Here is a 17,573-nt window from a genome sequence, read left to right as displayed (position 1 = left end):
GGTTTTCTAAAAGCATGAAAATGCTGTACCAACAAATTAAATTTAAATTTAAATAAAATAAAATATTTAGGCTGTACTGTAGGATATACATTATTATTTTACAGACTTACCTTTCTAAGTTTTTAGGGCTTTCAGATCATTGTCCATTTCTGGGTACAGATCTTTGGCTGTCCTCAGTTAATGATAATTTAATCTTGTTTGATAAGTTTGTAATATAATAAATTATACGGGAGGGAAAAGAGCATGGAATTTTATTTTATTTTTTTATAAATTTATTTATTTTTACTTATTTATTTTTGTGTGTTGGGTCTTCGTTGCTGCGTGCGGGCTTTCTCTAGTTGTGGCGAGCAGGGGCTACTCTTTGTTGCGATGCGCAGGCTTCTCATTGTGGTGGCTTCTCTTGTTGCGGAGCATGGGCTCTAGGTGCGCAGGCTCAGTAGTTGTGGCTCGCAGGCTCTAGAGCGCAAGCTCAGTAGTTGTGGCACACAGGCTTAGCTGCTCCGCGACATGTGGGATCTTCCCGGACCAGGGCTCAAACCCACGTCCCCTGCATTGGCAGGCAGATTCTTAACCACTGCGCCACCAGGGAAGTCTCTTAATTTTTTTAAGAAGTAAAGAATTACTTTTTCATAATAAATAATTATGTTTTCATGATGTGAATCCAAAGCTTATTTCTCTTTATGTACAGTGTATGAACGAGAATTAATTTAAGAACAAAGAGCTTCTTGGACAGCAATACAAACTTTCCTGTTAACTAATTTTAATGAGAGTAAATAATTCATTTTTTCAAGTGTTTCCCTACCCCCCTTTAAAGGTACTGTGGTATATCACAATTAAAACTTTTTGTGAAAGAACTTAAAGAGAAGAGTCTGGATTATTTTTTAAAATATTCTTTTGATTTTTTTTTTGAAATCTAGTTGCTGTGTGAATATATTGTTAAGGCCTCTCATAGCCTTAAGCAGCTGTAATAAACAGTCATTACTTAGAATTGAGAACTAACTCAGTTGTAACATAATCCTTTCCTCTGAGGGTAGTATAGCATTACTAAAAAAGGCACACAAAACTCTTATTACTCTGAATGACATATATTTTGTCCTGTTTTCTCCCTCCCTCCCTCCCTCTCCTCTGCCCTTCTTTCCTGCCTTCTTTCAGTCCCTTCTTTCCCTCCTTCCTTTCCTCTTTTGTTTCTTCCCTCCATCCTGTCTTTTTTTTCATCCTGTTTTTCTTTTTCTCTTTTGTATTTCAGGAAATTCATTCGAAGAAATCTGCTCTTTCTCTGGATGACAGTGACATCGAAGCTCGCCTTAATAGTTGGAATCTTGGGGTAAAAAAGTATTTGTTTCATGTATGCATGTTGATGTGGCAGAATCATGTTGTATTTGGAAAACATCTTCACTCATTTAATTCTAAACAATGACTATTACTGGCTGTTAGACATTTAGTACTGTGTGAGCACTGGGAAGGACTTGGGGAACAGGAAAGAGAAATAACGTTCCAAAGAAGCATGAATGGTCCCTGCCCTTGACAAGCTGACTTCCTTGTTGGTGAAATAAGAGATATACACATGGAACAGTTAAATAAACTTTAAGATAGTGTATGATCCAACTATATAAGCAAAATGAGTTACATAGAAAGTAGAATCCTGAAGTGGAGGGGAGAGGAGGAGGACTTGGAGAAGCAAGGTCAGTTGGGTTAAAAAAATTCTCCAGGAGACCTCAGGATGAGCTGCCATCGTGGACAGTGGTTATCATGTTCAGAGGCCGGCTGTGAATGTTTCTGGGTGGATAGGGAGGAGGGGGCAGGAGCTAGAGGCAGAAAGAGGCGTGAAGAAAGGTGTGACCGTTGACCGGGACTCAGGTATGGTTAGAGGGCAGTGCCATCAGGCTGGGTTGTATTGGAGCTTTGAATACTAAACTGAGAAGTTTAGCTTTTAAATTTTAGGCAGTAGTGAGATTAATTTTTTTTCCCCTCCACATTCCACTTTACATATATGCTGTTTAAATGCTTTCAGGAAGTGAAAAGGGGTTTGATCAATTTTTTTAATCCCACTTTATTATTATCAAAATAATTTGTAACTTGAAAAATTTGAAAAACATAAAGTCAGATGAATAAAATTTGTATTAACGTTTTGTTAAATATATCTTTCCCTCATTTTTTTCTGTGTGTATTTATAAAATTAAGATTTAAACAAAATTGGGGTCATATTATAATTACTATTTTATTATGTGCTGTTTTAAATTTGGTATGAGTTAATAATAGTTCTCTTAGCATGAATATTAATGGTAGCACTAATTATTCTTTTGGGTAGATAGTTCATAACCTATTTAAACATTCTGACATTTTTGGACATGTAGGTTGCTCCCAGTGATTTGCTAATATAAGTAATACTGCAATAAAATTCCATAAAAGAGTCCTTTTATACCTGTTTGGTTGCTTTCTTAGGTTACGTTAGGTCCTGGTACCTTGCCCTCCAGAAGGTGTATACCAATTTGTTCTCCAACCAGAAGTATATAGAACTGTCTGTTTCTTACTTCTTCACTGACATCAGGTGTTGTTATTTTTTTTAAAAAAAACCTAAAACCCTTCCTACTAGTAATGTTCTTTTTTTAAAAATAAATTTATTTATTTATTTTTGGCTGGGTTGTGTCTTTGTTGCTGCGGGCAGGCTTCCTCTAGTTGCGGTGAGCGGGGGCTACTCTTCATTGCGGTGTGTGGGCTTCTCATCTCATTGCAGTGGCTTCTCTTGTTGGGAGCACAGGCTCTAGGCGCACAGGCTTCAGTAGTTGTGGCACGCGGGCTCAGTAGTTGTGGCTCGCGGGCTCTAGAGCACAGGCTCAGTTGTTGTGGCACACGGGCTTAGTTGCTCCGCGGCATGTGGGATCTTCCCGGACCAAGGCCCGAACCCGTGTCCCCTGCATTGGCAGGTGGATTCTTAACCCCTGCACCACCAGGGAAACCCCATACTAATACCGATCTTCAATGAAAGCAGTGCTTTAGGACATGTGACTAGGTGGTATTAAGAAGGTCACAGTGGGTGTGCATAGACACGGAGAAAGGGAGCCAACCTTCCTTTAGGTGTCTGTGGTGGACTCCACAGTGGTGTGATTTCTGTGAAGATGGAAAGGATAGGAAAGAAACAAATTTCAAAGAGAATGAAGAATGCTTAGTGGCTGATTGGTGGGCTGAATAGGAGGGCGCCTGAAGGTTTGGTTGCAGGAAAGTGGGAAGGTTGTCTCTCTGTCAGTTAATTGATTGTCCGATGGGGAAAGCATTTCAGGGGTTTCAACGTGTCATTCTAGACTGGTAGGGTTAAGAGAGGCGGTAAGGTTAATTGGAGAGTTCAAGGTTTTCAGCTCCACGAGTGAGTCTCCAGGGCTGGCGTCTTCATTTGCAGCTGCACTGCTCTAGGTGGTGGCTGTATCCAGGGCCTGGGACAGATCTAGTCTTCAGAGACTTCAGACTGAGGGGGCTGGCTGCGCAGTGGCCACAGTTAGAGGGGAGGGGACCCGGAAGGATTTAAAGCAGTGTGAATCTCCCAGGCATTTGGGGAGTATGCTAATGAAAGAGAAGAAAGAATTGATAGTGAGAGGGCTATAAGAGGTCAAAAGAAGACCGTTTTCACAGTTGAAGGGGTAGGGGAAGCTGCCACTGGAGGGGAGTGCTGAGTTACTGGTGTGGGAGAGGAGCACAGGAATCCCTCAGGAAGACCCATTCTGTTTGCCAGAAAGCAGTATCAAAGTGAAAAATACAATTTTGGGCTATCCTTTTAAACTTGGCTTTGCCCTTAGCCATTTGAAGCTTCTGATGTACATTTCTTAGCACATAGAGTACTTTTCACAATTATTTAACTGTTCAGAGGATTAAAATTTTCATTCATATGATAAAATTAAGATAAGACATCTAAAATATTTTGAGGTAATGCCCTAAAACTAGGACTGCCTGGGGTTTTGTTTCACATTTTTATTGTTCAAAGAATGCACTAACAGTGAAAAATATGAAAGTCTTGCATTTTTATATATTTATAACGCATATGCATTAATCAGGTTGAACTATATCTCTTGATCACAGTAGAATAATTTAAATACCCAGTGTATTCAAAAGCTTCGATTTTGCTTTGATTTTAGTTTTGTATGAGAATGTGCAATGCACTTTTGTTTCTTTCTTCCTCTGAATGATCAGTTTATAGCTAGTGAATTTTGTGCTCTGTACTAAGGGCACATGTTTTATATTGCTGGCATGCCTGTCAGGGCCTACTTTCTGATTCATTAGATGTTCTAGACTTTTAATTTTCTAGTTACTGTTGAAAAAATATATTTCTCCCCCAATTATATTCTTTCTTTTCCTAGGAGTGTGTTAATATTTTCCCTAGGAATGCATAATTCAAGTAGAACTTTACTTGGTAAAGCTAGCAATTAAATGATACAATTCCTCCTGTATTACTTTTTAATTACTCTTTAACCTTTTTAACCTTTAGCTTTTGGGAAGCTTTCTTGCTTTGTTAACATATATTTCATGCATGACTGTCTTTATGTAAAATTTTTTTCTTTTTTCCTGAACACGGCTGGGGGACCTGGAGGGGGAGGGCTCTCCCAGGCCTTCCATCGGGTCACCAGCTCCCCACCCGTTCCCACCCGGGGCCTAGGTGCTGGCTGAGCCTCGCTCCCATCAGGAGCGAACTAACAGTGGGGACGCTTTAGGTGACCCCCTTAGGTCAGGTCTCTTCAGAATTTGTGCGGGAGATCTCCCAGGACAGGCAGTGGAGGAAATGGGACCCGGCGGAGGATGGAGCGGGGGAGGTCAGCAGGAGTGAGGCCCCCCCCCCCGATCCCGCGGGGAGCTCCCGAGGGCGGACAGCACCCCTACCCTAGTCCGGCGGCCCCACTGAGGGCAGAGCCCATGGGGAAGAACTTACTGTCCAGGGCTGGGGGGCACCTGCAAGCCCTCGACAGCTGGGGACGCCCCCGAACCCCCCGTGTAAGGAGTGAGGGACCCCTGGCTGTCTTCCCTGTGGTCGCCCTGCCGGGGCCTGTCCAGAACTGTGCTCAGTCACCGGGCACATCTGTCTCCCCGGCTGAGCGGACACGTGGGCGAGTCCGGGTGAGAGGAGCGCCCACGCTGCCGAACCTCGGAGTCCTGGGGTAAATAAAGTGGACTAGTTGGAAGCCACGGAGCTCAAAGCTAATGGGTACGGGAGATGCTGCCAGACAGTTTTCTAAAGTGATTGTGCCAGTCTGCACCCTCATCGGAATGCGGCGTGGACCGGTTCCTGCCCCTCTCCTTTCGCTTCCATACTTGGTGTTGTCAGTTTTTCTTTTAATTATAAAACTTAGCCGTTCTTGACAGTGGTTAGTGACATTGCGAAGTGTGCTTTTAATATGTATTTTCCTGATGACTGATAGAGTTAGATGCCTTTTTTTTTTTTGCGGTACGCGGGCCTCTCACTGCTGTGGCCTCTCCCGTTGCGGAGCACAGGCTCCGGACGCGCAGGCTCAGCGGCCATGGCTCACGGGCCCAGCCGGTCCGTGGCATGGGGATCCTCCCGGACCAGAGCACGAACCCGTGTCCCCTGCATCGGCAGGCGGACTCTCAACCACTGCGCCACCAGGGAAGCCCTAGATGCCTTATAGTATGTTGACTGACAGTTTGGGTAGCTTCTCAGAGTTAAGTGTTTACTGAAGACTTTGCCAGTTTTCCTTTTGGGTTGTCTGCCTTTTTCTTCTGAATATGTAAGAGCTTTGTATCTGTTCTGGATGACTACTTTTGGAATATAGTACTGTAAATATTTTCTTCCACTTTGTTGCTTTCCTTCATTCTCTTACTGGTGTCTTTGATGAACAGAAATTTAAATTTTTAATGCTGTTCATTTTCACATTTTCATCTCATGAAAAAATGCTTTTTCTGTCCTGTTTAAAGTCTTTGACTATCTTGAGTTCCTGACGATGTTCTCCTATGTTTTCTTCTAACAACTCTATTGTTTCACTTTTTCTATTTAGATTTACATGCTATCTGGGGCCGATTGTAGTATATGTTGTAAGATAGGAAGTTAAGATTTGTTTTTGTCCCTTATAAGTATCCAGGTGACACTCCCATTTATTGCAAAGACTTCTTTTCCTGCTGCGCTGCAGTGTTACTTGTCTCATAAATCAGGTGACAGTACATGTGTGTTTCCATTCTGTTCCTTTGGCTTATTTGCTTTTCCTTGTGGCAGTGATTGATGTCTATATCTGTATTTCATTTGTGCTCATTAAATGTTTGTTGAAATGTGAGTAAACCAACGAATGAACCTTCATTTGTAGTATTTTTTCTGTGGAAAACATTTTTCAAGTTCTAAAATATTGACTTAAAAACATTATTTTGGAGCATAATTGATTTGACATTGATGTCTGAATTTATTTTATGCTATAGAAAGAGTTTTGGCAGTTCTTCTGACGGATGCTGTGACTTAAAAACGCTTATTCTAGTTTTGCTGCTAGTAATATATTGCCCGAGAATGTCCTTTCCCCTAAGACAGCTAAAATATCAGATAAAGTGTCTTTCTATTTTTCTGGAACCTTGGAGCATCTCTATTTGATCAACATTAGTTAGTCTATAAGGAGGTCAGTTTGACCAAGTCCTGAATAATCTGAAGAAACAAACCGTCAGAACTCTTTGTAACCGAACAATTCTGCTAAAAAACTTAACAAAATAAAAAGTTAAAAGCCAGTTTTCATTAGAGAGCATTCAGATATTTGTATTTATGTCTAGTTTAAATTATTATTTATTTTATTGTGACTGTTTTTCAAACAAGAAATGTTCTGTCACGTGATTTATTCATGCTATTGGAACTACATTTTTTTGGCTTTGTTTTCTGTATAATATTTTGTTAGACTTTAATGTTTCACATAAGTTCTTTTTATCTTCCATTTTGGACATTCCTTATTGTGGTATTCTTTCTTGAGGTATTATGAGAGAACAAGAAGTCTTCTAAGAGAGCATGAAGAAGGTAAATGTTAAGACTTTACAGATTGCTGCAAGTCCATGTTACTTGTGGATTACAAAGTGGGAACATTTAACTTCAAAGCACGTCTGGCTGCTGTTATAAAATCAGAAAATAGATTGCTTATTTCCCTCAAATAGACTAGAGAACATGGTCTACTATGAATAGTTCTCATTACATTTTTTTTTTTTTTTTGCGGTACGCGGGCCTCTCACCGCTGTGGCCCCTCCCGCCGCGGAGCACAGGCTCCGGACGCGCAGGACCAGCGGCCATGGCCCACGGGCCCAGCCGCTCCGCGGCACGCGGGATCCTCCCGGACCGGGGCACAAACCCGCGCCCCCTTCCTCGACAGGCGGACTCCCAACCGCTGCGCCACCAGGGAAGCCCTCTCATTATATTTTAAAAGTGGGTGTGAGACAGACTCAATGTATTGTAAATGAGTAACAACAACAGGAGATTTATACTTGTTTACAGTGTTCATTCTTGCTTTTAAATATTAGAATAGACTTTTTCTTTGGTCAACTTGAGAGAGGAAATTTGTGATAACAGGATGTGTCCTTAATTTCTGTATTTAATGGCTTTTAAAGATGAAGAGGATGAAATAGGAGTTATTTTTGCATAGTTGAGAGGCTACATTGTAATTAGCTAAACCAATATTTTGTACCCTGCTTATAAATGTAGAGCCGGGTAAAAATAAGTCACAGATGGTTTTCTTGGCTTTTGGTTTTAAATTTTAAGCTTAATTAGAGCTTGAGCATCTTTGGGAATTCTCTGTTTCCCTCTTCCTTTATTTTCCCCCTTATATTTAATTCTACTTTATGAATTAGGGTTTTATATGCATGTGTCTTTGAAGGACTTACTTTCTATGCTGGTTTTCTCCATTCCAAAAATAGAGAATGGTTACTTACTTTTCATATATATACCTTCAGACAATAAATATTTATTGAGTGTACTTTGCTACCTGCTGGAAATTTGCTGCCTCTTCTTTTCAAAAAGTTGTGTATATATAGTACAGTGTTATTTACTAAAGGCTATGCCTCTTTCTCTGGTATGATATTTAAGTAGATTTTATTATTATCTTTACTTAATAAATGTTTCCCAAAGTAAATGCACTAATTCATACACCCAACAGTAGTGCTCCACATCTGGAACACTTTTATTGTCAAATTTTTAATGTATGCCAATCTAGTGGCTGTAAAATACCATCTCTTTGTGGTATTACTTTACATTTTTCATATTTCTAAACAGATTGAGCATATTTTCATGTTTATGTTATTCAGATTTCCTCATCAGTGAAATGTATCTCAAGTTTTTCCCATTTGTTTTTTTTTTCAAATGGGCTGTTGTTCTTTCTTTTATTTTATTTAATTAATTAATTTATTTATTTATTGCGGTTTGCGGGCCTCTCACTCTTGTGGCCTCTCCCATTGCGGAGCACAGGCTCCGGACGTGCAGGCTCAGCGGCCATGGCTCACTGGCCCAGCCGCTCCGCGGCATGTGGGATCTTCCCAGACCGGGGCACGAACCCATGTCCCCTGCATCGGCAGGCGGACTCTCAACCACTGTGCCACCAGGGAAGCCCCCCTTTCTTTTATTTTAAAAGAACTTCTTTACACATTGTGTAGACTAATTATTTGTGCAAATATCTCCATCCAGTTTACGGCTTGCCTTTTTCAATTTATTTATAATATTTTTTTTAGAGAGAAGTTCTTACTTAAAGTGGTCAAATTTATTATTTCTTTTTTGTTTATGCTTTTTTTATGTGTTGTTTAAAGAAATTTTCTCTACTCCAAGGCCATGAAGTCATTCTTCTCAGTTGTCTTCTGAAAGTTTTCATAGTTCTGCTTTTAATTATAAGTATTTAATCCTTTGGGAATTTATTATACATGGTGTGAGGAAGGGATCTGCTCTTATTTTCTTCCTCTTATTGAACACATCCTTATTTTCTCAATAATTTGCTGTGGTATATCTTTCATGAATCATATTCTTATATATATTTGAGTTTCTGGTACTTTCCAGTTAGTTCCTTGGAGTTATTTTCATTACTATAGTTTTATTATGTCTTGTAAGGCAACCCACCTTGATTTTTTTTCTTCAGGCATGTCTTGGCTATCCTTGTCCCTTTATTTATTTATATACATTTTATAGTGAGCTTATTAAATTTTCCAAAAACCCTATTGAGATTTTGGTTTGGATAAATTTAGTCACTAGATCTAGTTAAGGGGAATTGACATTTTTATAATATTGAGGCTATCCAAAAACATGGTTTCACACTCTTTTTATTTCAGTCTTAATGTCTTTCAGAAAAAGCTTAATTATTTTCTCCATAAAGGGTTTATGAATGTTTTCTTAGATTTATTTTTGGGAATTATATATTGTTTTATGATTATAAATGATGTCTTTGTAAAATCATCTTTTTTCCTAGATGATTTTTGCTAATTTATAGAAATGCAGCTGACTTTTACATATTGGCATCCGGCAACTTTGCCAAGCTCTTATTTGGTCAGCCTCTACTTAACATCTTTCTATTTTTTGTCTTTATTTGTTGTGTTCTTTATGAACTTCCTGAAATTATTTAAAAGTTGTACTTGAATATATATTGTTCTAGTGGTCGTGGAATGTAAATATCATCAAATATTGACCTGCAGGAGAGTGGCCTACCTTAAGTGGGCTGTCCAAAAAAGCCTGATGAATCAGAGCACTGCAGACAGGGGAGTCAAAAGCGGGGCTGTATGACAGTTTTCTTCTGTTTCATGGATTTTTAAAAAAGTGATTCCTTCTGCTGACAGGTTTTGATTTTGATGTTCTTTTTTTTTTTTATAATAAGCTTTTATGGACATCAGATTCTTTTTTCTGTTCATGATTATTTCTATTAGGTTTTTCTGAACAAGCAATAGCCAGCGAGCATATGAAAGTGGTGGCTTGGGTAGCTTACTTTATTTCTTAGTTCAGGAAGGCTCCCTTCTCCTGATCCACTGAACTGCAGTATCTTTAGTAGATGGTGCCTTCTGTGGCTGTCATTTTGGCTTGTCTTCAGATTCCTTGATTTCTTCTTGTTTCCGTAGGGCCCTTTTCTGTAGCCCCTTTTTCTTTTTTCCTCATGGACAGCCTTCCTTCCAGGGCCCTTCCTCTACTGCAGAAGTGCTTGCTTCCTAAGACTGCCTTCTCTGGCCCACACCCCGTGACCCTCTTTGACTTCTCTGTCTCCAGCACTCTCATCTCTCAGGCTTTTTGTCTGACCCACTTAAGCGACTTTCCTTCTACAGGTCAATATTTGATGACATTTATGTCCCACCACTAGTAGGACCCTCAGGACTTGCTTTTTTTCCATATTATCACTCAGGTTTGGCTTAGAATCTAATTCTGCTGATTTGTGATCTTTCTTTGGCCACTTACATGTTATTCGAATTTTTTGTGATCTCTTTCTCCTTGTTGTGATGTAGGCATGGGTGATGGGTATGAATAAAAATAAATGCTCTCTTTGTTCATCTGTATGGATTTTTGGAGGATGGGGAGAGAAATTTAGATTCAGGCAGTTGCCATTACTTTATGAGAACCAGCCTCCAGGTGAAAGAAATTATTTTGTAAATTTCTTCTAATCTAGGTGCAGAAATATAGTTATTCTTCAGATCCTATCTGTAGCTATAGAGGCTTAAAATTTTTTTTGAATTTTATTGAAGTATAGTTGATTTACAATGTTGTGTTAATTTCTGCTATACAGCAAAGTGACTCAGTTATACATATATATATTCTTTTTCATATTCTTTTCCATTGTGGTTTATTAAAGGATACTGAATATAGTTCCCTGTGCTGTACGGTAGGACCCTGTTGTTTATCCATCCTATATTAAAATATTTTTTGGTTAAGTTCTATTTTTAATTTCATTGCTGCTATATTCTTTGATTAATTGATTCTTTACCCCGAACTTCATTGTCAAATTGGGTATGGATTGTTCATCTTCCATGATTATTAATTATAATACACCATTTGAGAAGCTTTTTGAAAACACAATGGGATTTTAGAGGAGTGGAACCCAGTAATATATATTTGAAAAAGTTTGTCAGTTGATGCTAATGGTTTACTTCAGGGTAAGAACCACTATCCTAGGTTGAAGTCATAATTAGTGTTACATTTATATTCTTGTACATTTTGAGGTTATCCATGTAGCAAATTGTGAGTTTATGATGTTAAGAGATTGGAATTCCATGATAATGATTTTTAATTATCACTTCATTTGTGGATCAAATAATTGAGATAACAATCAGTGTTACTAATTGATCATGTAGTACATTAATTCAATAAATATTTCATTGAAAACCTGCTACATGCTAAGTATTATGCTAGGTTCCAGGAATACAAAATTGAGAAGTCATCATCCTTGCACTCACTGAGCTTAAAGACAGATGTGGAGACATACTGATAAACACGTAAATATAACAGAAGAGCCATGAGAGACACACAGCGTACTTCAGGAGATGATAAGAGGGTGGGATCAGGTGCAGTTTGCCCCTTCCTTCCTTCTTTTCTTTCCTTCTTTCTTCTCTTCCTTCCTTCCTCTCTCCCTTCCTTTATTCCTTCTTACTGAATATTTGTGGGACACCCACTACCTACTGGGTCCTGTGGTGGATGTCGGGATAGGTGTGTTACAAGACAGGCATAGTCTGTTTTCAGAGTCCACAATCTTTTGCAGAAGATAGATATTAGATCACAAAAAAGGAGATGAACCTCCAGGGTACTGCTGCAGTAGTAGGAAGTTAACTAAATGTCCTGGTGGAGACATTCCTGAACTGAGAGTCTGGAATAAGTTAACCACATGAAGAAGTTGGGAGAATGATTTCACAGGTTGCAAAGACTCAGATATGGGAGAGAGTGTAGTGCTTTCAAAGTAATGCAACTTGTTCGGTGTCCTTGGAGCATAAGGTATATTGGGGGATAGAAAGGTAGATATAGGAGGAATCCCAAAGGAATTTTGTATTCCAGTTCTTATTATGGAGGTAAAGTTAAGGTTTCATACATCAAATCTGCCTGGGAGTGTAGCGATTAAATTGGGACTAGAAGGATGATAGGAGGGTACTTATAGGGGTTAGAGGGGTAGACAGAGGTAGAGAGGCACAGGAAGACCTACCGTATTCTGGTGATGTAGGTCATTCAGGGTCCTGGGGGATGAAATGTGAGGTGAGGAGAAGTGGGGATGAGGCTGGGTGGTTAGGCTGTGAGAGGGCCATGCAGGTGCATTTATGGCACAAAGGAGTTTATGCTTTATATTTTATTTGTTCATGGGGCACTAAAAATATATTATGCAATACCCATTCTAAGAAACATACTAAATATTAAGACATATGGGAAACATTTTCATTATAGTTTAATTAAAACTCAAATATTAATGTCTATTTTATTTTAAAATTTTCAGATAGAAAATCCTCGGTACCTGAGACAGAAGCCTATCCCAGTTACTTTGGTAGGTGAGAAATGCATTGAACTTTTCCTACGGTCAGATATTTTAAAAGAAAATAATCCTCAAGTTATTTGGAGAAAATAATTCAAGTCCACATTATGAAGCATAATAGTCCTATTAATCCTATCGCTTGGAAGTGAATAAATCACTATTTTTCTCCAATATGGGTATTATTTTGGCATGGACTTCAGCCAATTTAGAGTTTACTTTTTGATAAACCAGTCCTGAAAAAGTATTGAATAACTCTTCCTCATTCAACAGATGACTCCCAAATTCAGCCTGAGAAAATCCAGCAGTCTCCAGGATGATCAGTTATTGTCTCGAATGCATGAGAAGGAGGTAGGATCGAGATATTTCTGATGCATCTAATTTATTAAACAATTTTTGTATTTTGTGTAATGTAAATTTTCTGGTTAGAATAAGGTTGCATGGTAGGAAGAGGTTGTCATTGGTACGGATATAAAATGCTGATGCCAGTAAGGCAGGGTCGTCTTCAACTTTGTGATGCCCGTCTTCCGTTTTGTGTGTCCTGGCTCCAGGCCTGCTGGACAGATTGCACTGAGGGGCTCTCTCCTGACTATCAATTCCTGATTATCAGGCCTATCAATTCCTGATTATCAGGGCCTATCAATTCCTCATTATCAGGCCTATCAATTCCTGATTATCAGAGCCTGGGGGGGATGGCAGGTTTTAGAAGCAGTATCTTTGACCTCAGTGAATCCCTTCATCCTCTCTTTATCTCACGTTCCTCATAATGTATCTTTCTAATTTCACTATTTTTACTGTTTCTACTATTTTAAATTGATCTGATAAATTCAGCTATGCTAGAGCTGCTATAGGACACAATGTACTATCTTTCTTTGATCATTTGAAAATAGAATTATTAAAGAGACAGTGGTGTTTATTGGTTAAAAGCAAAAGCTATGGAGTCAAGAATATGTGGATATAAATCCTCCTTACCAGCTATGTGAAAATGGGCAGATACCTATCCTCCCTGAGTCTCAGTTTCTTCATCTTACTTGGGAGGTGTCTGCTTTACAGGATTAGTAGGAAGATTTTGTAGTCTTTGGGTACCTGTGTACTCCACATGTATAATAGTAGTCATTAATTTGCTTTATTATTTTCTTTAAAAAAATTTTTATTCTGGAAAATTTAAAAATCATCATTATTTTATTTTTGCTTATGACACCAATGAAACACTGGTCATCTGTGTGGTATGATGAAAGACAATTAGATTAGGAACCTGAAAAATTATGTTCTTAATCTGCCTTAACCATTTTCTAGTTATATGACCCAGGGAAGTCAAGAATATTAGTTTAATTTTTGTTTAAACAGGGTTGTTACGAAGTCAGATGAGAATAGTGAATATGTATGTAACTTGTAAATGGTAATGCACTATTTAAATGGGCAAATTGTGAAAAATATTATTGGACTTAGATTAATGGTTCTAATTAATTTATTTCAATAATTTTATCTTTCATTTTAATGGGAGGCTTCTAAGAATTTATGAAATTTAATTTCAATTTGGGTATTTTCAACATGATAGTTTTCTTACCATCCTATTTATAAAATATCACAGAAGACAATGATATTTTTCTCAGATATTCCATATAATATCATGAGCATATAAGTTTATTTTTGTTGATAACAGAGGAGGAAGCGCTATTTTTTCTTTTAAATTTCTTTTTTAAAAAAAGTATTCATTTAGGGCTTCCCTGGTGGCGCAGTGGTTGAGAGTCCTTCTGCCGATGCAGGGGACATGGGTTCGTGCCCCGGTCCGGGAGGATCCCACGTGCCGTGGAGCGGCTGGCCCTGTGAGCCATGGCCACTGAGCCTGCGCGTCCGGAGCCTGTGCTCCGCAATGGGAGAGGCCACAGCGGTGAGAGGCCCGCGTACTGCAAAAAAAAAAAAAAAAAAAAAAAAAGTATTCATTTATTTTAATTAATTGATATTGGAGTATAGTTGCTTTACAGTGTTGTGTTAGTTTCTGCTGTACAGCAAAGTGAATCAGCTGTATGTATACATATATCCCCTTTATTTAGATTTCCTTCCCATTCAGGTCACCACAGAGCACCGAGTAGAGTTCCCTGTGCTATAGGGTAGATTCTCATCAGTTATCTAGTTTTGTTTTGTTTTTGTTTTTTTGTTTTTTGTGGTACGCAGGCCTCCCACTGTTGTGGCCTCTCCCGTTGCGGAGCACAGGCTCCGGACGCGCAGGCTCAGCGGCCATGGCTCACGGGCCCAGCCGCTCCGCAGCATGTGGGATCTTCCCAGACCGGGGCACGAACCCGTGTCCCCTGCATCGGCAGGCGGACTCTCAACCACTGCGCCACCAGGGAAGCCCAGTTATCTAGTTTATATGTAGTAGAGTATATGTATCAATCCCAATCTCCCAATTCATCCCCCCCCCTTTTAAATTTCAGTCTGGTGGAATGACTGCTGCTGATCTCAGTAATATTCCGTCGTTTTATAGCTCCAATTTAAGGCATGCAGTGTTTTGTTTCTTAGTGCACTGCTAGTGATTTTGAAGAACCTGTTGAAATAAAAAGAAATTACACTCTAAAAAGCGTTTTTGAGGGTAATACTTACATTCAGATGCACCTTCTGTGGAACTTTTGTTTCGAAATTCTTTCCTTTTTTTTTTTTCCGGTACGCGGGCCTCTCACTGTTGTGGCCTCTCCCGTTGCGGAGCACAGGCTCCGGACGCGCAGGCTCAGCGGCCATGGCTCACGGGCCCAGCCGCTCCGCGGCATGTGGGATCTTCCTGGACCGGGGCACGAACCCGTGTCCCCTGCATCGGCAGGTGGCCTCTCAACCACTGCGCCACCAGGGAAACCCTGAAATTCTTTCCTTTTAAAAAAATTGTCATTAATTGTTTTTCACGTCATTCTAAGTCATTACCAACTATTTTTCCTTTTCCTTTTACTGTTGAGACTGCTTACCATAGAATATTTAAAATAATTGAAAGGACCTGGTGTCTTTTTGAATTTTTTTTTTGGTGTTTCGTGAAATAATGTCCTTATTCTTTATGATGACATCTTGGGTCAGGGGTAAACATACCAAGGCTCCCCACATACGTGTTGAAAGAGAAAACGTTTAAAGCTATTGTGTATTGCATTTGAGATTCATAATTTTAAATGTGTGTGGCTTTATTTTTTTCCACCCCCTTATGTTTTTGTTTTTCTTTTTGGCATACTGTAAAAATATTTGTGGCATCATTGAGAAGTTTGCATGTAAACATCAACTTACACCATATCTTAAAATATATCCAGTGTATATTTTGGTTAAAATAACTCTTTGTGTAGCTACATAGTCATTTCTGACTTTTTTTTTAAACTCCTTTATTAGAGTATAATTGCTTTAAAATGGTGTGTTAGTTTCTGCTTTATAACAAAGTGAATCAGCTATACGTATACATATATCCCCATATCTCCTCCCTCTTGCGTCTCCCTCCCACCCTCCCTATCCCACCCCTCTAGGTGGTCACAAAGCACCCAGCTGATCTCCCTGTGCTATGTGGCTGCTTCCCACTAGCTATCTGTTTATAATTGGTAGTGTATATATGTCCGTGTCACTCTCTCACTTCGTCCCAGCTTACCCTTCCCACTCCCTGTGTCCTCAAGTCTGACTATTTTTGATGAAATTTTTTGATCATATTTTTTATCCATCCTAAAATATTTAAAAGTATATGCTGAGTTGCCCCAGTGTGAGAATTATCTTAGTTTCATCTTTCTTTTAAAGTAGTGTTTGTGATTATAAAATAATTCGTGGATTTTTATTAAAGAAAACTTGGAAAATATAGATGTATGTAAAGAAGGAAATAAAATCATCTATGAAATAAAAACACTGGTAAAATATCATTGGGTTGTCTTTTAGTCTTTTCTTTATGTATCCTGTAAACATGTTATTTTTCTTTAGAAGATTGAAATGATACCATATACATTGTTTTGTATAACTCAACTATTTTATGCTACTAAATATTGTTCCTAAGCATTTATTTTCAATGGCTGTATTATAGTTCATATTATAGAATTAGCCCCAGTTAATTTAAATTATCCCTATTGTTGGGTATTGAGATTGAGTTTTCACTAATATAAATAATTCTGGGAAGAATGTCCTTATATGTCTATCTTTATATGCATTCTAAATATTTATATGGGGTAATGAATTATGTCTTACATGGTAAATTGAAATAATGGATTTTTGTAAGTTTAGTATCATAAACAATTTAACCTCTAAAATAAAAATGAATGCTTGGAAGTGTCATGAATATTGTATGTGATTATAAGGTACAAGTAAAGGATGTATTATATGCAGAAATGAGAATGAATATAAAAAAGCAAAGATAATTAGGAACCATTTGAAGGTAGAGGAAGGTAGCAGTTTAGATTGCCTTTGTAAATATAAAAAGACTAATTATATTTTTAATACAGAACGTGTATTTTTTGTTTTTTTTTCAGTTTCAGGAGATAGTTTTTTTAATATTTTCATTTTTGAAATAGAGAATACTAATCATTAAAAGAAAGATACTCAGACTTTAGGAAAAACATTGATTTTCCTGAATTACATGTGTATCTCTATGCTAAACAATATAATTGTTAGAGATCATGGTGTTTCCCCTGTTCTGGTCACTAGAAAGATCAGAGCTTCCACAGCATATTTTCAGCAACTGTAATATTTTATGACATGTACTTTTGTGTGCTGTCCTAAATCTTTGTCCTTAGTGGTCTCTTTCTATTTCATATTCTTTTCAATTTTTTGTCTGTGTACTTTAATCTTATTATATTTGTGTATATCAATATTTGTATAACTGTATCAAATTCTTTCTAGATTGGTGCATGAATAGATGGATAAATAAAAAAGTCCATTTGCAAAAAAAAGAATTAACAAAAAAGAAAATACCAACCATACCACTTTAATATTTTTGTCTGTTTTCAAGAGATAGTTTTCTAACTTGGATTTTTCCCTAAACTTAAATGCATAGTTACATTGTGATGTGTGTAGTTATCCTTTAGAAGGATGACCTTATGTCTACTTGATTAAGTCACTTTTGTTAGACATATACTTATGGGCATGAGGATAAATGCTTTTCTGTTTTGAAATTCAGCAGGCTCTTGCATGTTCACATCAGACAACCCTGAT

General features: G+C 38.2%; 1 protein-coding gene across 19 annotated transcripts in view; it reads left to right on the top strand.

Moving 5' to 3' along the window:
- The window catches only part of CEP112 (centrosomal protein 112), a 401,854-nt gene that overhangs the window by 38,310 nt on the left and 345,971 nt on the right, over window positions 1-17,573 (top strand). For 14 of the 19 annotated variants that reach the window (XM_082604740.1, XM_082604757.1, XM_082604743.1 and 11 more), the window contains 3 exons: window positions 1,247-1,345; window positions 12,387-12,434; window positions 12,693-12,770. In XM_082604740.1, coding sequence (XP_082460866.1) covers window positions 1,247-1,345; window positions 12,387-12,434; window positions 12,693-12,770 — 225 coding nt within the window. Of the gene's footprint in view, window positions 1-1,152; window positions 1,346-6,938; window positions 6,983-12,386; window positions 12,435-12,691; window positions 12,771-17,573 lie in introns of those variants that run through there. The other 5 variants (XM_082604756.1, XM_082604755.1, XM_082604745.1 and 2 more) reach the window with 4 other exon arrangements.

This window comes from Mesoplodon mirus (genome assembly GCF_964341445.2).
Source record: "Mesoplodon mirus genome assembly, chromosome: 18".
Taxonomy (NCBI): domain Eukaryota; kingdom Metazoa; phylum Chordata; class Mammalia; order Artiodactyla; family Ziphiidae; genus Mesoplodon; species Mesoplodon mirus.
This window is presented reverse-complemented; position numbering and strand designations above follow the sequence as displayed.